The sequence below is a fragment of the Thamnophis sirtalis genome, unplaced genomic scaffold (genome assembly GCF_051295495.1).
Source record: "Thamnophis sirtalis isolate CommonGarterSnake01/CBP01778 unplaced genomic scaffold, rThaSir2_p1.2 scaffold_9, whole genome shotgun sequence".
Lineage (NCBI taxonomy): Eukaryota > Metazoa > Chordata > Lepidosauria > Squamata > Natricidae > Thamnophis > Thamnophis sirtalis.
The window spans coordinates 6124221-6146847 of record NW_028261389.1 but is presented as its reverse complement, the minus strand read 5'-3'; the positions used below and the strand labels follow the sequence as shown (position 1 = coordinate 6146847).

Here is a 22627-nt window from a genome sequence, read left to right as displayed (position 1 = left end):
CGTGACGATTTCCTGCAATGTCACTTCCGTTTCCGGTCATCACTTCCGCCGCCTCCAAGAGTCCGGAAGCGAGGGTCTCCGTCGCCGGGTTCGGTGTGCCGCCGCTCCTCCGCGTCCTTCGCCATGGGGAAGACGGACTTCTTGAGCCCCAAGGCCATCGCCAACCGCATCAAGTCGAAGGGGCTGCAGAAGCTGCGCTGGTATTGCCAGATGTGCCAGAAGCAGTGCCGGGACGAGGTAGAGAGCGAGCCTCCAGGGACAGGGGCAGTGTATCTGGGCGCAGTAGAAGAAGTCCTGGACTCGGGCGGCCTTTTCCGTCCTCAGCCACGGATCTCTCTCGGATTTAGGTTGGCTCTTCGCCTGTCTTAGGGTGATTTTTGGTCCACCGTGAAGTTTGAATCAGAATAGAGCTGGAAGGGACCTTGGAGGTCATCTAGTCCAACCCTCTTGGTCAAGCTCAAGAAGGAGTCCCTATGTCATTTCAGATAAGGGACTATCCACTCTGTTCTTAAAAACCTCCAGTGTTGGAGAATTCACAATTTCTGGAGGGAAATTGTCCCACTGATTCATTGTTCTAAACTGTCGGGAAATTGCTTCTCTCCTTGATTAGTTTCCACCCATTGCTTCTTGTCCTGCCCTCAGGTGCTTTGGAGAATAGCTTGACTCCCTCTTCTTTGTGGCAACCCCTGAGATATTGGAACGCTGCTATCATGTCTCCCCTAGTCCTTCTTTTCATTAAACTAGACATACCCAGTTCCTGCAACCATTCCTCATATGTTTTAGCCTGTAGGCCTTTAATCATCTTTGTTGCTCTTCTTTAGAGTAGAGTAGATTACATCACAACACAAAGGGATCGTGGAGGTCTTCCAGCCCAACCCTTACATCATCTCAGACAAGGGGTTGTCTCTTCTTAAAACCCTCCAGTGATGGAGCCGCTTGCATTTTCCAGGTTTTGTCACTATAGTTCTTCATCTCTGAGTCTTGGACAACGTAATGTGAGAATACAGTACAATACAAATACAAATAATGCAATACAACATGAAGGGATCTTGGAGGTCTTCTAGCCCAACCCTTGTACCATTTCAGACAAGGAGCTGTCCAGTCTCTTCTTAAAACCCTTGTGTTTTTCAGCTTTCATCACTGTGGTTTTTCACCTGAGACTTGGACAATGTACATTAATATGACTTCTTGCGTTCTTAGCCAGCCTTCTGTGTGACTGGAGTCCTTTTCATTAGTCCTGTACAGGGGTGGGTTGCTAATCCCGTTCCAACCGGTTCGTTTGGAAGGGGGCCGGCGGCGTCCTCGTGCACGAGCGCAGTTCACGCATGCGTCTTAGCGCCTGCGTGATGCTCCAGCTGTTCGCGGAGACTCGCACAGGCGCTGTATGTGCCATCCAGCTGCTCGCGGAGAATCGCGCAGGCGCTGTATGTGCCATGCGCCTGCGTGGAAGCGCAGAAGCCTTCAAAGACCGGTAAGGAGGGCGGGCGGGTGGGCCCTTCGCCGTTCCCGGAAGTTACTTACTTCCGGGTTCGCCGACCAACCGGTTCGCGGGGACCGCCGCGAACCGGTTGAAACCCACCTCTGGTCCTGTATTAAACCACTGTTTATTCAAACTTTAAGATGAGTGGACTTCAATTCCCAGAATCATCCTGCTGAGGAAGCCATGCTCCCTGGGAAATTCTGGGAGTTGAAGTCCACCCATTTTAAAGTGGTCAAGTTTGAAAGAGACGGTGTTAGACCAAAGTCTCCCCATCAGTCTATGACCAATGATAAATCAACCTATGAAAGAGGACAAGACACGTCTGAATTCATTCATTTTCTGGAATTCTGCAATTCACTCATCAGTAAACCCAGGTTCACGGTACAGCTTTGGTACCACATTCTGGGACACAAGACACTTAATTTAGTTTGTTGGCAGAACACTGATATTAGATTTTTAGGCTGACAAAGCTAAATGTGTTACAGGAATAAGGACGAATGGTGGATTGAATTTAAATAAGGTTGGCTTATTTATTTTTTTAGCTTAGTTGACTTTCATCAAGCAGCCAAATCTAATATCTGGCCATTGTTAAAGGTTGGTACTTGGGATGTATCTAGGATTGCTGCCATGTTTGGGGGTAAATATCTTCTTCTTTTGATGGTTCTTTACAAGCTGTCACCTTGTTTCTTCATTATTTTGTCTCCATTAAAAAAAATGCTTTAGCTACTGATGATACTTGTTTGAGTTTTCCTGGGGAAGTTTGACTTTATTTTGGTGGTTCTTGCCTTGTTTTTTTCCAGAATGGCTTTAAATGTCATTGCATGTCCGAATCCCACCAGCGACAACTACTTCTGGCATCCGAAAACCCTCAGCAATTCATGGATTATTTTTCAGAGTGAGTGTTTGGCCTATAACCTGGCCTTGCGTTTTACCGTCTGCTTCCGCTGAAATTTGTGCAACATCAAGGCTGCAGCAGTGGTGGGTTTCAAAAATTGTTTGAACCTACTCTGTGGGTGTGGCCTCCTTTGTGGGAGTGGCTTGCTGCCCATGTGACTGGATGGGAGTGGCTTGCCGCCCATGTGACCAGATATGAAATTATGAATTAGTACTTAGGTCTATAGCCTAAGCTATAGCTATTAGTAGCTATTCAGAAACTCTGGCATTGAAGCACGCAAGTCTTAAAGCTGTCAAGTTACAAGACCCTTGCACCCCTAACCCTTTAGAAAAAAAAACTAGGGGGTCTTCAAACCTGACAGCTTTAAGACTTGTGGACTTCAACTCCCAGAATTCCTCCTCCAGTCACGTTGGCTCAGGAACTCTGGCATTGAAGCATGCAAGTCTTAAAGCTGTCAAGTTACAAGATCCTTGCACCCCTAACCCTTTAGCAGTGGTGGGTTTCAACAGTTTTTGGAACCTCTTCTGTAGGTGTGGCCTGCTTTCCGGGTCCACTGGTGGAACCTCTTCTAACCGGTTCGGTAGATTTGACGAACCGGTTCTACCGAATAGGTGCGAACTGGCAGGAATCCACCTCTGGGCTGCAGTATATTAATTTGGAAATATAAGACAGCTGAGAAGTGCCTCACACACTTGTGGTGATTTCTCCAGATAAATTGTAGATTTTTTTTAGTGTAGGGGTGGGAGGGGGTTGTTGTTTTAAATCAAGCTTAGGCTCTCAAAACTGATTCATTGTCCATCAAATTATCCTCCAATTCGGGACCAGAATATTAAGCTTTCACCTATATTGTGGCATCAAGGATGGAGAAAGAGGCGCAGAAGAGACCCTCCCTAGTTTCCTAAGGAGCTGGGTGGGGAGGGGAGAATTATGCTGCATTTCAGACTCCCAAGATTTTGTGACTTAATCTTATAAGAGCCGAGGTGGCGCAGTGGTTAGGGTGCAGTACTGCAGGCCACTTCAGCTGACTGTTATCTGCAGTTCAGCGGTTCTAATCTCACCGGCTCAAGGTTGGCTCATCCTTCCATCCTTCCGAGGTGGGTGAAATGAGGACCCAGACTGTGGGGGCGATATGCTGACTCTGTAAACCGCTTAGAGAGGGCTGAAAGCCCTATGAAGCGGTATATAAGTCTAACTGCTATTGCTATTATAATAATTATTTCATTTGTTCATGTTTTATGTCTGGTTTACCTAATAAGGCTGACAGTAACACTCTCTTTCATATTCTTCTTAGGGAATTCCGGAATGATTTCCTAGAACTTCTCCGGAGAAGATTCGGTAAATTTCATTTGTTGGTTTTCTTCGTATTAGATTTGGAGACTAGCAGTGGCATTTAGGTTCATATACCAACCCCCCCCCCCTCCTTCTCCAAGGGTGGGTTCCGGCAGCCACTACTGCTGGTTTGCGCATGGGCGCGCATAGGAACACTTGCGCTTTGCGCCCTTGATGCGCGCTGTGCGTACATGCACAGTACAATAAAAATTGCTCTGCGTATGCGCAGAACCCAAAAACAAGATGGCAGCACCTGTGGCATCGCCCAGAGAACCAGTTTGAGGGCGTGGCAGGCCTGGGTCGCTGCCGGTTCCAGTGACTCAGTCTGCCGAACCACTACCGGTTCGGCCAAATGGGTAGGAATCCACTACTGGCCCTATCACTTTTTACAGCACTTGCTGGGCAGTTTACAATGTAGAAGCCTTGTTTGCATATTGCCCAGAACAATCCAGGTCCTCATTTTACTGACCTCGGAAGGAGGGAAGATCCGAGTCGACCTTAAGCTTCATCAGGATCGAACTCCTGGCTGTGGGCAGAGTTTGCCTGCAATGCTGCACTTTAATCACTGCGCCACCAAACAAAACAAACTGAGTGGCTTCTTCTGAGTTCTTCCAGTCCCAAAGGTGCTTTTTTTTTCAAGAGGCAACTGGACTATCTGGTTTTTCTTTGAGGATGTTTCGCTTCTCATCCAAGAAGCTTCTTCAACTCTGAGAGAGTTGCCTCTTGAAAAAGCACCTTTGGGACAACCGTGATATGGATCAGGGATCACCAACCTTTCGGACACCTCAGGGACCACTTAAATTCTTAATTTTAAATCCCACGCACCATTAATATGATTTTTTTTAAAAAAAGATAAATAGTATTTAGCGCAATATAAAAATGCAAATTATTTTTCTGCAAAGTACCAAAATTTTCTTACGGGGCCACCGGTTCTGACCGCTGACCTGGATGACTGAGAATCTCCTTAAACACTGAATGGCTTGGAATAAAAACAAACAAACCCTGAAATAGTAAAAACCATGTACATCCAGAAGAGGAAAACAATTAAACATATCCCAGCCCAGCAGAAAAAACTCCCAGCATGGACATCGATCCGAATTCTGGGCCTGGAAGCAGAGCCACCTTTTAAAAACTTCTAAAACAATTGTAGGGGAGGCACCAGGCCAATTTTTGGGAAGATGCTGTTCCACAGTGGAGCAGCTACGATAAAATGGCACATGGAAATGTTTTAGCTACCTCCATGCTTCTAATTGTGGGATGCGGTGGCTCAGTGGCTAAGGTGCTGAGCTTGTCGATCAGAAAGGTTGGCGGTTCGAATCCCTAGCGCCGCATAATGGAGTGAGCTCCCGTTACTTGTCCCAGCTTCTGCCAGCCTAGCAGTTCGAAAGTATGTAAAAGATGCAAGTAGAAAAAATAGGAACCACCTTTGGTGGGAAGGTAACAGCATTCTATGCGCCTTCGGCGTTGAGTCATGCCGACCACATGACCACGGAGGCGTCTTCGGACAGTGCTGGCTCTTCGGCTTTGAAACGGAGATGAGCACCGCCCCCTAGAGTCAGGAACGACCAGCACGTATATGCGAGGGAAGCCTTTACCTTCTGCTTCTAATTAAGATGTTGTTTCCCCCCCCCCTTCTTTTCCCAGGAACAAAGAGAGTCCACAACAATATCGTATATAATGAATATATCAGCCATCGGGAACACGTCCATATGAATGCTACGCAGTGGGAGACTCTGACGGATTTTACGAAGTGGCTGGGGAGAGAAGGTAAAAAGCTCTCCTTGCATGGACCCTGTCAGGTTTCCGAAAGATGCCCTAATTAATTCATGAGTATCGAGCCGAGTTTCAAAAGAAATCCAGTCATTTATTAGGAACACCATTTTGGCAATACCCCATTGCAGTCAGATCTGACCTCATTTAAATTATGGCTGAACTTTGCCCATGTTTCTTCCCTCCCCTCAGTCTGTGTCATAAATCACATTCTCCAACGAGGTGCACTCCTTACAAGCCTGCTGTAGTAATCTGAGCTCTGACTCTGGCTGAAACTGTGTGTGGAATGCGCTCCCCCCCGCTTTCCTCAGTTCTAAGTTGCTTCTCTCCTTGATTAGTTTCCATCCATTGCTGCTTGTCCTGCCCTCCGGTGCTTTGGAGAATAGTTTCACTCCCTCTTCTTTGTGGCAGCCCCTGAATATATTGGAGCACTGCTATAGTCTTATACCCCTTACAGAAGTAAATAATTATATGTCCATAATTATGCACACACACTGTAATTCTGAAACTTCTAAACCCAGGTTTTTTCCCTCCCCCCCCCTCTCTCTCTCTCTCTCTCTCACACACACACACACACACACACACACACCGGAATATCGTCTTGCACCCCCAGTTGGGAACTCCTGCAATAGACAGTTGGGAAGCAAAGTGGAATGAGGCCTTCTTAGCACTCTGCTAGAGGAGCCTATCTAGAGTTCAAGCCTGTAGGCCAGAGTGCCTGTGAAAAAAAACATCCCCAATGATGGCTGGGGGATTCTGGGAATTGAAGTCTTTTAAGTTCCCAAGGTTGAGAAACGGGGGTGGTAAGCCATTGCCAAGCAGCCCACATGACTTGAGTCTCTTTCCTCATCAGGATCTTCCATTAATCGGTGGATATTCTTACAAGGGGGGGGGGGGGCTTCCAATTTTGGGGAGTATAATTCTTTTTTTTCCCCAACTTTTTCTTTTGTTTGTACAAACTTCACATCTTTGCAGCACATTACATTGTTTTACATATCTGTTGTGATTCTTTTATCTATACAAATCTTTTATAACTTTATATATGTGTGTGTCCATTTATGTTATTTCATACATTTTTTCATTCTATATATAATGTTCTATATATTCTATGTATAACAGTCTTCACTACATTTGAGTCATTTTGTATAATATTTATTTGCTACAGTCTTATCGGGAGTAAATAGCAATAGCAGTTAGATTTATATACCGCTTCATAGGGCTTTCAGCCCTCTCTAAGCGGTTTTACAGAGTCAGCATATCGCTCCCACAGTCTGGGTCCTCATTTCACCCACCTCGGAAGGATGGAAGGCTGAGTCAACCTTGAGCCGGTGAGATTTGAACCGCCGAACTGCAGATAGCAGTCAGCTGAAGTGGCCTGCAGTACTGCACTCTAACCACTGCGCCACCTCGGCGCAGTAAAGACTGTTTATACATGGGGAGTATAATTCTGTAGCTTCCCTCTTTATTCCTCCAAGCTGGCTGGAGAATTCTGGGAGTTGAAGTCCACAAGTCTTAAAGTTGCCAAGTTTGGGAACCACTGCTCCAGGGAATGGAGGTTTTAACCATGGTGCTATGCTTCTCTTAAGGCCTTTGCAAGGTGGATGAAACCCCCAAAGGCTGGTACATCCAGTACATTGACCGAGACCCTGAGACCATCCGTCGGCAGCAGGAACAGGAGAAGAAGAAAAAACAGGACTTGGACGATGAAGAGAAAACGGCCAGATTCATCGAACAGCAAGTCAGGAGGGGCTTGGAGGGAAAAGATCAGGTGAGCCCAGAGGGACGGCCATCTTGAGATTCTCAGAGCCTTGTTTGGAAATTTCGCATACCGTATTTTTGCCTAGTCAAGAAGCCTTACACCACTTCAGACAAATGGTTATCCAACATCTTCTTAAAAACCTCCAGTGTTGAGAGTATGTGTGTGTTTTTCCTGCTATAATTCAGACCCTCGACCGCCCCTCGACCTCTAGATTTATTCCCAAGAGCGTTTGGCCTTTCAAACTTTTATTAATTTCTTGTTGGTTGCGACAAAGCCAACTTTGTGATATGACGTCTGTGCTTTCCTGTTGGCTCCACAATCCTTAGACGGTTCTTTTTTGTCACTGCAGGAAGAGCCAGTCTTTACTGAACTAAACAGAGAAAATGAGGAAGAAAAAGGTAAATTATTACAAGTGGGAAATCGATAAGGTTCGCGGTCTAAGATTCATGGAGACTTGATCATTCAGGTCCTAAAACAGGACCCCAAAATTATTACGTTAACTAGCTGATAACCCGTATCAATTTATCCCAATCCTGTGTGAGACAGGAATGGCGACGTCAAGTGGCAACGTAAGGGCGGGATGGGCTATAATCCAAAAGGCACACTATCCCATCTAGCACTGATGATGTTACCTAGTTGGGTCATGGAATGTCAGCCAGAAAACAACCCAGCTCACAGAGCACCAGGGGCCCCACATTCCTCCTTTTCCTTGTTTCTCTGTGCCCGCAAACCCCATCATCCTCTTTTAACGAGCCCATAATCCCTTACAGCGTGGAGTCTGGGTAAAGGAATGGAGCAGGCAGAGAGTTTTAATGGCCAGATGCCCTTCCTGTCGCCAATGCGGAGTTTTGTTCAGCAGATTTGTTCTCATTGTGGCCAGAAAGAGAAATATCTGCCTCTTACCTAGGATCGAACTCACAGCCTTCTAATTGGGAGGCAAGAGCTCCACCTCTAGGCCACCGCACCACACTCCGCCCACAAACCCCATATGTGGTACAAAAGAAAGGAGTGATCTACCGTATTTTTCGGAGTATAAGACGCACCCCTTTCCCTTAAAAAAGAGGCTGAAAATCTGAGTGCGTCTTATACACTGAATACAGAAATTTTTTTGCCTCCAGGAAAAAAATTTTTTGCGAAAAACGGGCTGTTTTTTGCTCATTTTGGGGGAGCAGCTATCCCCCAGGAGCACTCTACCAGCCTCCTAAAGGCTATCCGTGCCCTTTTTTTGAGAAAAAAATTGTGCCCGTTTTCACAAAAAACGGGTGGTTTGGGGGAGGTTTGCAGAGTGCAAAAACTTTTTTTTTAACTTGCCTTTTCAAAACCTTGGTGCATCTTATACTCCGAAAAATACGATATTTGTTTTTTCCCCCCCCTCTTTTAGTGATCTTCAATTTGAACAAAGGCGCGTGCACATCAGCTGCTTCAGCACAACAACCCAAAAGCAGGCAAGTATTATGGTTGATTGTAACGTCATTCACTAAACGAATTGTCGTAAATTGAGGACTACCTGTAAAAACCCTCAAAGGGCTGGTGCGCGGCTTCTGGAAATTTCTTGTCTCCTTCTCCCTTCCCCAAGAACTGGGTAAGGAGAGCAATTGACTCTCATCTGAATCCAACCCAGCTCCAGCTCTCTGCGTTCATGTTATCCTTTGACTCAAGAAGGAAGTCTTAAGCCATTTTCCATACTAGAGGACTACCGTATTTTTCAGACTATAAGGCTCACCTTCCCCCCTCTCCCCAAAAAGAGAGCATGGAATGCATCTTATAGACCGAATACAGCCATTTTTGGCCACCCGAAACACTCTCCCGCATCCCATTTTTGTGAAAAGTGGGCCGTTTTTAACCAAAAGGGGGGTGTTTCTGCTTTCCTCCATCCCCCAGAACCACTCTGCAGGCTTCAGCAGGGCTGGGGGGAGGCAAAAATGCCCCCATTTTTCACCCCCAGCCCTGCTGAAGCCTGCAGAGTGCTCCTCAGTGCCCGGGAAGACAAAACTTTTTTTTAAAAAAAAAACTTTTCGAAATCTTGGTGCGTCTTATACACTGGTGCGTCTTATAGTCCAAAAATATGGTAAGTCTCTATGGAGATTCCCAGTGATCCAGGTCATGGTTGTTCCAAAGGTGCTTTTTGGGTTTTTCTTTTGCAGACATTTCACTTCTCATCCAAGGAGCTTTGTGTGTGTGTGTGTGTGTGTGTGTGTGTGTGTGTGTATGTTTGTATGTTTGTGTGTCTATGTGTTTGTGTGTGTGTATGTATATCTGTGTGTGTTGCATTTGTGCTGATAAATAAAGGGAGACTAGTATAGATCTATTTCAAGCTATTTAGTTCTCATCAGCTAGCCATACCCCTGCTGGGAATCAAACCTGGGCTGTATTACATATTAGGCAGTTATATTAGCCACTAAGTCACAGGTTCTCCTCCTTTATCAGCTAAGCCAGGGAAATAGGTATGTATTGTGTCACAACCCCTGGTATGCCCAAATATGGGATGGATCATACTGCTTCCCTTTTCTGTCTATCATCTTACTCTGGGAGGACAAAATTATAATATAATATAATATAATATAATATAATATAATATAATATAATATAATATAATATAATATAATTATATATAATATATAATTTTTACATTTAAAACAATGCAGTACCACAGAGTTGAAGTGACCATACATTCACATTATACACAATTAGTCTCAACCATTAACAATTAGCCTACTTAGTGCATTATCTATCCTTCTGTCCAATCACAATATATACGGTTTTTTCCAGTCTTGTCACCTTGTCTTATACCAGTCATAAAATCTGTTCCAGACTTCAAAATATTCTGATTCCCCTTTATTTTTAAGTTCAAGAGGGAGCCTATCTGCTTCCGCACAGGCCAACACTTTTCTGATTATATCTAGCTCTGAGGGTGTATTTTCTTTTTCCCAATACTGCGCAAAAGTTATGCGCGCCGCAGTTAGTACATGTATAATTAGATAGAGTACATTTTTCTTAAACCCCTCCGGTATTATGCCTAGGAGAAAAATTTCTGGTTTAAACAAAATTTGGTCTCCCACCATTTGTTCCAACTATGATTGAATCATTTTCCAATATCTTTTGGCCTCAGTGCCTGGTGTTGTTTTTTACACTTCCAGCAATTTGGGGCCAGATTTCTAAACTTTTTGGAGAGCTGTGTTGGGGGGAGATTCATCCAAGGAGCTTCTTCAGCTCTGACTGGATGGTGGGGAATGGAAGGATTTATATTTTTTTGCAAGCAGCCGGTCATTTGCATCCTTTTAGAGGGTCCTTGAAGCCACTTGGAGGTTTATCTCAGTCCTCAGGGTCACCTGAGTGGTGCAAATAGGTGTAAAGCCTTCTCAGAACGGTTGAAGGGACTGGAGATAGATGACGTTGTATCCCTCCCCCTCTGTTGAGGGAGGGCTGCTCAATTTTGACATAGATGGCCTCTCTTGACATAAATTGACACTTCCAAGAAGGCCCCACACCCATTTGCCACCCAGTTGAGGCCGTTTGCAGGTTTATTCATCCCTCTGCCACCCTTCAGTCAGAACTGACAAAGCTTCTCGGATGAGAAGTGAAACGTCTTCAAAAGAAAAAAAAAAAGAAAGTCCAGTTGCCTCCTGAAAAAGCACTTTTGGGACAAGCTTCTTGGATGACTGAGAACCTCCATTTATTTTGGGCTGGACACCCTTGGAATGGCATGGGCATATGAATGGATTTCCAGAGGGAAAAAATTGCAGACTACAGGAACCATTTGCACCACTCAGGTGACCCTGAGGACAGAGATAAACCTCCAAGTGCTTCAAGGACCCTCTAAAAGGATGCAAATGACCAGCTGTTCTGCAAGGAGTATCAATCTTTCCATTCCCACCATCCAGTCAGAGCTGAAGAAGCTTCTTGGATGAAAAACCAGTTGCCTCTTGTAAAAAGGCACCTATTTGGGGGGGGGGGGGAGACTAAGGAAAGTCACATCTTCACATCGGTTCCACCACAAATGTGCGTACGAGAAAAGCGTGTGTGACTAAAGCGCGGTGACAAAACCACACCGTCAAAACCGTGGAGACGAATGAGCGCTGAAGTGCGCCGACAACAGCACGCCGACAGAAGCGCACTGTATCATAACCCTAAAAATAACCCTAAACCTAACCCTAAACCTAACCCTAAACCTAACCCTAAACCTTACCTTAACTTAAATCGCGCTTCTGTCGGCACGCTGTTGTCGACGCGCTGTTGTCGGCACGGTTTTGACATCGCGGTTTTAGCGCCGCGGTTTTGTCGGCGCGCTTTTGACGTTCGCGGTTATGTCGTGCCACGCTTCACATCTGGACAGGCTCCCCGCAACTATTAATCCAGGTCTGTTTTCTCCAGCTTGCTTGGCCCCACCGTGCTGAAGCCGTCAGGAACGCTGCTCCCCCTTAAGCGGAAAGAAACCCCTCTGACGTCAAAGCAAATTAAGGAGAAGAAGAAGAAGAAATCTGCCCTTGATGAGATCATAGAGGTGTGGTGGACATCCAGTTACTGATACATTCTGCTTGGTGATTATTACGAGCAGGGACAATGGGCGGGGATGGGAGATAACCAGAGAACATCTGTGGGGTCCTTGGTGCTCCCTGAGCTTGGTCGTTTTCTTCCAGACGTTTCATGACCCAGCTAGGTAACACCATCAGCGCGAGATGAGAATGGGGTTTGTGGAGAAGAGGAGGACAGGAGGACTGTGGAGGTCCTTGGTGCTCTCTGAGCTTGGTTGTTTTCTTCCAGACGTTCCAGTCATGGGAGCTCACTCTGTTATGTGGCGCTAGGGATTCGAACCGCCAAACTGCCAACCTTTTTGATCAACAAGCTCAGCCTCTTAGTCACTGAGCCACGCGTCCCTTGTTCTTAATGATAGAATAGAATAATCACTTTATTGTCACTTTGAATGAACACTAATCAGCAACATTAAAATGAAAAAATGAACATCATCAACATTAAAATGAAATTTCATTGCATGCAGCTCTCAAAGAGTCACCCCCCCCCCAATATACACTGCCTAAACATGACAAGATAAATAAATACAAAATTATGTATATATAGAGAGATCCTCGTATTACCGTAACTAGATTGTGGCATTCTTACTTTGCTTGTCAGAAGGTTGCAAAAAGGGATCACGTGACCTTGGGACATAGCAACGGTCTTAAGTATGAATCATCCTTCAAAAGGATGCCCAGGTGGGATGTAAGATTCAAAGTGAGATTCAACCAATGTAGACAAGTGAACGATTTACTAGCGATCGACTTTATTTTTGCCATTTTCTTAGTTTGGCGGTTCGAATCCCTAGCGCCACATAACGGAGTGAGCTCCCATGACTTGTCCCAGCTGCTACCGACCTAGCTTTTTGAAAGCACGTAAAAAACGCAAGTAGAAAAATAGGAACGACCGTTGGTGGGAAGGTAACAGCGTTCCATGCGTCTTCGGCGTTGAGTTATGCCAGCCACATGACCAGGGAGACGTCTTCGGAGAGCGATGGCTCTTTGGCTTTGAAACAGAGATGAGCACCGCCCCCTAGAGTCAGGAACGGCTAGCATGCATTACCTATCATTAAAAATATAATCTCAATGTTCCCGTTACTTCTGATTTTTCTGGAAGCCACAAAATTCATTATTTAAAAGTTTTTAGTATGGTAGGATATCTTCCGGATATTAACTCTAGTTGATCTTACCCGCAAGGCTGAATTGAACTAATACGTGTGGTTTTTTTTTTTTAAATTTCTCCTAGTTTGAAGAAGAGAAGAAAAAGTCTGCCCGAACGGACTACTGGTTGCAACCTGTAAGTATCCAAGCGATTGTCCAGAATCTGTCATAATGCAGTTTCTGGGAGTAAGTGGGTAGATTTTTTACGTATCCCCTGTAACGTTTATAGTGCTATCTTCTCTCATGTTCAGATAGAAGGGTGTTTTCCCTCAGTTTCGATTTATCTCTATCAGGTTTCTGTTTAGCTGGCATACTACGGGTAGACTTTGACTTATGACCATTTGTTTAGTGACCGTTCAGTAAAACGGCCATGAGAAAAGTGACTTACAACCAGTCCTCACACTTACAACCATCATGGTATCCTCACAGTTTTATATATATATATATATATATATATATATATATATATATATATATATATATATATATATATATATATATATATATATATATATATATATATATATATATATATATATATATATATATATATATATATATATATATATATATATATATATATATATATATATATATATATATATATATATATATATATATATATATATATATATATATATATATATATATATATATATATATATATATATATATATATATATATATATATATATATATATATATATATATATATATATATATATATATATATATATATAAAACTATATATATATATATATACCTCCCACCCTGGCTGGCTGATAAAAGGAGTCGTTCTCTGTAGCTCAAATGGTTAACTCCCTGCCTGGGAAGGCAATAGAGCACAGGTTCGAATCCCAGTAAGGATATGGCTAGCTGATGAGAGCTAAATAGCTTGAAATAGATCTATACTAGTCTTCCTTTATTTATTTATCAGCACAAATAAAAAAACATATATATATATATATATATATATATATATATATATATATATATATATATATATATATATATATATATATATATATATATATATATATATATATATAAAAACACAAATGTGCAACACAAATGTAACAAAGGCAACAATAAAAATATTGGGTTTCTGTCTGGATGGTCTCTTGTGACGAGCCGATAGACAGAGAAAGGAAGCAGTCTGCTTCCTCCCATATTTGGGCATACCAGGGGTTGTGACACTAAATACATACCTATTTCCCTGGCTCAGCTGATAAAGGAGGAGAACCTTGTGGCTTAGTGGTTAACACATCTGCCTAATATGTAATACAGCCCAGGTTTGAATCCCAGTAAGGGTATGGCTAGCTGATGAGAGCTAAATAGCTTGAAATAGATCTATACTAGTCTCCCTTTATTTATTTATCAGCACAAATACAACACACACACACACACACACAGACATATATATATATATATATATATATATATATATATATATATATATATATATATATATATATATATATATATATATATATATATATATATATATATAAAAAAACACATACAAAACAAAACTTTCATCAAGCATTTCGTTTGGTTGCAAGTTTTTGTGCATCAATTCTTAAGATTAAGAATAACATCACTGGTTTTGCATTAAACATAACTGAATATTTCGCTGTCATTGAACATTGTGTTCAAATTACCATTAATATTCTTTCGTTTGTAACAATCCTTATTTCCTTGAATTCATCATTATCTATCCAATAACAATCAGTCTTTATCCTCACAGTTATTGTACGTGATCGGAATTTTGGCGCTTGGCAACTGACATGTACTTATGACTGTTTCCCAGGGTCACATGATCGTCATTTGCGATCTTCCCCACAAGCAAAAGTCAGTGGAGGGAAGCCCGGTTCATTTAACGACCGCATGATTTTTTTTCTTAACAACTGCAGTGATTCACTTAACAGCCCTGCTCCTCCCCCCAAAAAAAGTATGTAAAAATCCGGGATGACGCAACAACCGTGTTGCTTAGCAACGGAAAACTGCCCCCAGTTGTGGTGGTTAAGCGGAGGAGTACCTGTATTATTTGAGTTATAATATTTAGGATGCTTAGACAAAGAAGAATCAGCACAGCAATCATGTCTGTGGAGATTCTCAGCCATCTAGGTCCTGGTTATCCCCAAAATGCTTTTTCAAAAGGCAACCATTTATCCAGAACCCGATGAAGCTTCTTAGATGAGAGGCGAAACCTCTTCAAGGAAAAAAACTCTTTTGAGTTTTTCCTTGAAAGCTTTCGCTCCTCATCCAGGAAACTTCATCGGGTGCTGGATGGATGGAAGGATTAGTTCTGACAGCAATAACAACAGCAAGATCCCTGCTTTTGGAAAACTAGAAAATTAAGGAACATGTATTTTTTTTCTGACCTTTTGGGTTTTGTATAGGAGACTCTCTTCTCCTTCCCATTTACAAGAACAAACTTTATTTCCGGGTCTAAACCTTAACACTGCACTCAATTTTTATCTTATTGCAGAAAGAATGAACCGCAGAAAGCAGGTGAGATCTCCTTTTGCCTGTCATTAACCCCGATCTCTTTTTCCAGGAAATTGTGGTCAAAATCATAACCAAGAAACTTGGCGAGAAATACTATAAAAAAAAAGCCGTCGTTAAGGTGAGTGCAGAGCCTTTTATCCGCCCTTCCAAAAATGTTAGCCATAGAACGGGACAAGTCTTAGGGTGGTCGGAGCAGGTGTGAATGAAAATATTCCAAGGGAGGATGGGAAGAATACCAGAGTTGGAAGGGACCTTGGAGGTCTTCTAGTCCAACCCCCTGCTCAAGCAGGAAAACCCTGCACCATTTCAGACAATCGGTTGTCCAATCTCTTCTTAAAAGCCTCCAGCGTTGGTGCTTCAGGAGCCCTTATGGGGCCCTGTTGTGGCCCCTCCGTTGCCAGCAGAGATAGCTGTAGAGTCGAGGAGGAGATTGAGGGAGGCCCCGGAGCCTTTGAAAGGTCTAATAAGGCAACGACATCAGAGACAGAGCCTGGGCCTTCGGTCCTCACACAGGTGAAGAGGCAGCTGTCTTCAGCACCTGAGCTAAAGGGTAGGAACAGATGGGGCCCATCTCAGATGCTTGTATGCATAGAGAGGAGAGGAGAACAAAGGAAATCAATAAGCCGGCTCTCAGGGAAAGACAGAAGCAGATGCCAGCCAGCCCTTTCCTGGCTGGGAAAGATAAATAGAAGGGGTTTGGGAGTGTCCGATTGTCACAAACAACTATATTTTTTTAGTATACAGCCGGCAAATTCAAATTTCTTGGCTAAACCCAGGTCTGTTGGGACTAATTAAGTTTGATGCGAATAGAAAACTGTTCCTATCCTGTTACCAAAAAGGGTTTACCTGCGAAGGCTGGGTCAGAACACCCTCCCCCTTCCCAATGGACTGTTCCCGCTGGTTAAGCATGCTGGGAATTGAAGTTCAGGACATGTAAAGAGCACCAGTATCCCACAGGTTAAATTCTATAACTTGATTAGAAGAGCTGAAGGGCCGTCTTGTTCTTGGATTGTGCGACGGTTTAGTCAATTAACCGCGGCGGGCCAACCAAAACATTCAGGCAACACGAAAAGTCAAAATAACGAATATTATAGATAGTCCTCGGCTTATGAGGAGTCCTTGCACTTATGACTCTTGCAGCATCACGTGGTCAAAAATTGGGCCCTTGGCAATCCGCATGTATTTACAGGTTATCCTCGACTTACGACAGTCCGTTTAGTGACTGTCCAAAGTTACAACACCGCTGAAAAATGTGATTTAGGATGCTTTTTCACAGTTACGAACCTTTGCAGCATCCCCAGAATGATGTGATCAGATGCTTGGCCACTGGTTCATACTTATGACGGTCGCAATATCCCCGGGGTCATTTGATCCCCTTTTGCGACTGCCTGACAAGCAAAGTCAATGAGAAAGCCAGATTCACTTAACAACCGTGTTAACTAACTTAACGACAGCAGTGATTCACTTAACAGCCGGGGCAAGAAAGATTGTAAATGGGACAAAACTCACTTAAGAAACATCTCACTTAACAACAGAAATGTTGGGCTCAATTGTGGTTGTAAGCCGAGGACTACCTGTGATCCCCATTTCGACCTTCCGAATTGGCTTCCAACAAGCTTAAGTCAATGGGGGAAAGCAGGATTCACATAACGACTGCAGGATTCACTTAACAACCATGTTGATTTGCTTAGCAACACAACAACAAAAGGTCATTAAATTGAATGCAACTTACATAACCACCCCATCACTTCTCAGCAGAAGTGCCACATCCAGTTGCGGTTGTAAGTTGAGGACTACCTTCATAGCTTAAATAGGATGACCTGGTTCTCACAACGTGCTAATGCATAATATGGCTTGTTTGTTGCATCAGGAAGTGTAAATAAATTTATGGTTTCGTGTCTTTGTACAACAGATCCAGTCCGTGACTTCTTTCTGACAATTCAAGAATAATAGTAATGAATTCTTCCTTCCATTTAATGCATGTGTAATTGATGTTACAGGAGGTAATTGACAAGTACACAGCAGTTGTGAAATTGACCAATTCTGGAGATAAGCTCAAACTTGATCAGACGCATCTGGAGACGGTGATCCCAGCCCCAGGTAAGTTTTCCTGGCAAGATCATTCTTGACGCAGTGGTTAAATGCAGCACTGCAGGCTACTTCAGCTGTCTGCAGTTCGGCTGTTCAAATCTCACCGGCTCAAGGTTGACTCAGCCTTCCATCCTTCCGAGGTGGGTAAAATGAGGACCCTGATTGTTGTTGGGGGCAATATGCTGACACTGTAAACCGCTTAGAGAGGGCTGAAAGCCCTATGAAGCGGTATATAAGTCTAACTGCTATTGCTATTAAGAGGAGCCCTGCTTTTCAATGTCTGTCTGTCTTTCGCTTTCTCCTTTGGAGATTGGGGTTAAATATAACTTCTAAAAAAATACAATTCGAATCTCACCAGGCTCAAGGTGGACTCAGCCTTCCATCCTTCTGAGGTCGTTAAAACGAGGACCCAGATTGTTACGGGCAACAGGCTGACTCTTGTCAACTGCTTAGAGAAAGTTGTAAAGTACTGCGAAGCGGTATATAAGTCTAAGTGCTATTTTGATGAGAGAGAGAGAGAGAATGAGCAAGCCATGGTGGCACAGTGGTTAGACTGCGGTATTGCAGGGTAATTCTGCTGGCTGCCAGCAATTTGATTCTGACCGGCTCAAGATTGATTCATCCTTCCATCGTTCTGAGGTCAGTAAAATGAGGACCCAGATTGTTGAGGGCCATAGGCTGAGTCTTAAAGACAGTTGTAAAGCACTGTGAAGCAGTATAGAAGTTTGAGTGCTATTGCTATGAAGTGTGTGAGATTAGCTGAAAGGAAGTATACTTAAACCAGATTTTTTTTTTAAAAAAAAACTGGGGTTAGCCCAAACCTATGAAGCAAACCATGTATGTCATCACATCATCATTGCCTGTAAGTTTTGCTCCCAGGGTTGGGAGTTCAAATCCCATTCCAATATCAAAGGCATACAGAAGACTGTAGCTGGCAGCAGATTCGGGCAGTGAGGAGGTTGGGGAGGAACATGGGCCAGTCCTGGAGTCTGGGGAAGGCTCTGATGAGGGCTCTGCGTCGGAGGCAGAAAGGGGACCGACGCCATCTGGTAGTTATTTGCTGCCTCCGGAGTCTGACATCAGTGAGGCAGAGGAACAGCTGGAGCCTGTTCCCAGTGTGTGCATGCGCAGAGCTGCCAGAAGGCAAGAACAATTAGGAAAACAGGGTCGACTCGGGAGTAAGGCTTGGAGATGATTGGCCCCTCCCATAAGACATAAAAGAGGAGCGAATGGGACATGAGCTTTTGCAGGAAGCAACTTTTGTTCGTTCTAGTCGGTTTAAACTCTAAAGCTCTGTTTTGACTCTGTGATAAGTTTGGCCTTGCTCTGCATTTGGCAATGAGGTCTCTGGCAGCCTTCCAAGGGAGATAAGGTGGGTGTTTATCAACATTCCCCTGAAAGACCGTGGCAACTCAAGCAGACGTCTGTCGGAATCTTCACAGGCTGTTTGTGAAGCCTTGTGGGCTCTGAATGACCCTAATTCACAGCCGTATAAATAAAAGAGAGTTTTGGGGACTAAGATTATGATTTATACTTTCTCGGGAAGCTTAGGTCAGAATAGTCGCATTAATAAAATCAAGGACATAATTCACAACTTCTAGACCAGTGATGGCGAACGTTTTCAGCACCAAGGGCCCAAACCGGAACGCGCCTGCATGCATTTGCATATGTCTGTGTTGGAGCACCGAAAACCCAAAGACTGGCTGGCTGGCGCGGACTTACCTGCTTTTTGACCATTTTTGGGCTATTTTCAGGCCATTTGGGCTCACTTTTTGGACCGTTTTTGGCCCGAAAAACAATCCAAAATCAGCCTGAAAGGGACCCAACAAACGGTGTGGTTTTGGGTCATTTTTCAGACTGGTTTTGGGCTCTTTTTCAGGCCGTTTTGGGCCATTTTGAGTGCCAAAAATGGCTCAAAAAACACCCCAAAAGCCAGCCAGAAAATGGCCCCCAAAACAGCATGAAAACAGTCCAGAAAACAGCCTATTTTTTGGGTGGAGGTTTTTTTTTGGGGCCGTTTTCAGGCCATTTTCTGGCGCTCCGGTGCCCACGAAGAAGGTGCCCATGCCCACAGAGAGAGCTGTGTGTGCCATAGATTCACCATCACTGTTCTAGACATTGGCTCCAGTGTTTTGAGATCAAAGGAAGAAAAAGGGGAATTTCTCCCCAAGCAGTTAATAACTAGGCCAAGCATAGGAGAAAAAGCCCTGGATTAGATTTGACTGATGTCAGGTTTGAGGTAGGTTGGACTCATCCCTATTCACCTTACAGGTAAAAAAGTGCTGATTTTAAACGGAGGCTACCGAGGGAACGAAGCCACGTTACTGGGCATCAACGAGAAGTCTTTTTCCGCCACGGTCCTCATTGAATCGGTAAGTATCTTTTAATAGTTGTATAACAGGCAGCCTCATCCTTTCCTGGCTTATTTTAGATCCTCAACAAGAAATTTAAAAAAATGGATTAATTCATTGAATTAAGGGGTTTGGATAAATGCAATTGAAATGTTACTCCTCAAACCAGAAGCATTCTCATTAGGACTACTAGACAAAAAAATGAACAAACAATCTCAATATATAATCATACACACATACTCACTGCAGCCAGGATTGCTTTCACACAAATGGGGGAAAAATCAATACACCCTCAGATGAAACTACAATCAGGAAAATACTCGAATGCGCAGAAATGGATAAAATGACAATAGAACTAAAAGAAAGAGAGGAATCGGACTTCTATAAAGTATGGAATGAAATGTACAAATGGCTAGAAATCAGAAGCCAAAACAGAAAATAGAGAATGCAAATATATGGTGATAAATACTGAATAGGATTATAAGTGTTAATATTATGTTTGCTACATTATAGGACAAGGTTAAAGTAATAGGAAGGCAATCCAGAAGGGAGAACTATAAAAGCTAAGCAGGAAAGCTGATAAAGAAAGCTGTAAAATTACTGTATATTGTTATGTATGTTCTGTGTTTTTTTTCTTGTGTCTTCTTTACTGTTTTTAAAGACTAAAGCATTCAATGAAAATTTATATGTATGTATATATATATGTATATGTTATTTGGATTATCCTTTAACTGAAAGACGTTGATGACTGACTGTCTTATCCGTGTATGACTTGGACTGTTTCATGGACTTTGATACCTCTATTTCCACGAATGTAAAAGCCTGCTTAAACTGCAGTGTCTCTGTATGCTGGTTTGTGTGTTCTCCAACACAACTCTCACAATGCTTCTCTGAACGCACTTGCTCTCCCAACGGGGAGCTTACCTAACAATGACCACTGGTTTATTTTTTTGCCGTCCCAAAACTTAAACTTCCTTAAAACTTCCTTTTGTTTAACTTCCCTCTGCAGGGAGCTCTGAAAGGACGTCAGGTGGATGGTATTCCATACGAAGACATTTCCAAGTTGGCCTCCGTTGACTAGGAAGAGCTGATGAGATCTCTGAAGAACATCTCTGGACATGGCTGCAGATGAACAACTCCAGTATACGCTCAACTCAAAGAGTTGAACTGTCAATTTGAAGGAGCGAACGAGATTTCTGAAGGGTGCCCTATAAATACAGTACATTGGATCCTCTATTTATAAGCCCTTTCTGGATCAACCACGGGCAATCTCCTAATAGATTTCTCCTCATTTATTGCTGGGAATCTTGATTAGATTGGTTCACCCTGTAGCACAGTATCAGCCATCTATAGCCCTGCGGTCCGTAGAACGTTCCGTAATGTACATTTCCTGCAGAAATTGGAACCATCTGTGGTCGGAGTTATCTTCTACCTGTAGAGCTAAGCATGATGTTGTAACTTCAGAGTTTAGCTTCATGTCACCTGCTGACACGAAAATAGTCTTCCGTTCCGTTGGGATGGGATTAACCAGCAGCAGGATGTCTACTATCCCCACCACCACCACCACAAAAAAGCATAATCTACTACCGTCGCCCTGCCAACTTTTTAAAAAGCCGAATTTTTACGAAATCATCAAGACTTAATAGACCATTGATGGTCGTGCGCCAGCCTTGGGAGAAAAGCGTGCCAGTTCCTGATCTGAGTCATGGATTCTGATGGAATCAGAGAATCTTCAAAGAGTTCCAATTTTTCATCTATATCTTTTCAGTCGGTCCTTGTACTGTAGAAGAGGCTACCACACATCCTGGTAGGACGTTGTATCAGATTTGAAAGGGGGGGGGGAATTCTTCTGAGCAGCCCAGAAAATCTGGTCCCAGAGTTAGGTGGACCTTCTGAATTCGACATCATCCAGGAAGCCATTTTTGCCTGGCAATTTTTTAGCGATGTTGACATATTTTAAGAGAATTGGTAACGATAAGCTCTCTGCTTAGGAAATCAGTTTTCTCGATCTGGACTTTCACTCTTCCTTGAGGCAGCTCTTGGGAGCTGCAGGAACATCCGTTAATGGTTTGGGTCTCTCTTTTTTTAATTGTATAGTAATTTTGTACAGAACAGAGAAGAAGATGGGAGCTATTTTATCGGTGCGGCGTTTCTTTCGAACCATTGTGCGCATCCCAAATAAATGGACTTCGATGCCCCTTTAAATTGGCTCATGGCTTTATTTCGGAAGGTACACTTTGGCTTCTGAACTCGAACGTTGACCTGTACTCCGTTGAAGTTGCGAATTTACAGGTGTGCTCTTCAAATTAAATTCAGGAGCGCAGAATCTTCAAGTCACACCAAGATGCAGAGTGATGATCAGATACTGGTCAACAGCCCACACCTTGCCTAAAGTTAAAAAAGTTTTAGCAAATTGGAGCTGATCTACCGTATTTTTCGGAGTATATGACGCACCTTTTTCCCTCAAAAAAAGAGGCCGAAAAGCATTTTTTGCCTCCTGAAATTCCGCCCCCTTCACCAAAATGGCCATTGAGAGCCTTTAGGAGGCTTCCAGAGTGCTCCTGGGACCTGGGGAAGAAATGAGTGAAAAATGGGCCATTTTTTTCTCAATCTGCCCCCCACCCCACCCCCCCGGCCCCCAGGAGTACTCTATAAGCCTCCTAAAGGCCATGCATGCAATTTTTTGACAAAAAACAGGGCCGTTTTCACAAAAAACAGACCGCTTTTTGCTCATTTGGGGAGGGGGCACCCCCAGGAGCACTCTACAAG

General features: G+C 43.4%; 1 protein-coding gene across 1 annotated transcript; it reads left to right on the top strand.

The window, feature by feature from the left end:
- The first annotated feature begins 33 nt into the window (after positions 1 to 33).
- KIN (Kin17 DNA and RNA binding protein) lies at positions 34 to 22063 on the top strand. Its single transcript, XM_087722711.1, has 13 exons — positions 34 to 237; positions 2281 to 2375; positions 3667 to 3710; positions 5349 to 5471; positions 7061 to 7242; positions 7583 to 7631; positions 8615 to 8678; positions 11605 to 11734; positions 12991 to 13041; positions 15466 to 15534; positions 17417 to 17516; positions 19779 to 19879; positions 20868 to 22063. Exons 1-13 carry the CDS (start codon positions 124 to 126, stop codon positions 20937 to 20939), a joined length of 1194 nt encoding a protein of 397 aa, XP_087578837.1. The 5' UTR covers positions 34 to 123; the 3' UTR covers positions 20940 to 22063.
- The last annotated feature ends 564 nt before the right edge of the window (positions 22064 to 22627 follow it).

What these genes read in the sequence shown, in the direction of transcription:
- KIN (XM_087722711.1), top strand. Translation starts at nt 124, where the DNA reads ATGGGGAAGACGGACTTCTTGAGCCCCAAGGCCATCGCCAACCGCATC. An exon ending in ACTTCTCCGGAGAAGATTCG is followed by an intron (nt 3,711 to 5,348) that starts GTAAATTTCATT and finishes TTCTTTTCCCAG; the next exon opens with GAACAAAGAGAGTCCACAAC. An exon ending in AAAAAAAAGCCGTCGTTAAG is followed by an intron (nt 15,535 to 17,416) that starts GTGAGTGCAGAG and finishes TTGATGTTACAG; the next exon opens with GAGGTAATTGACAAGTACAC.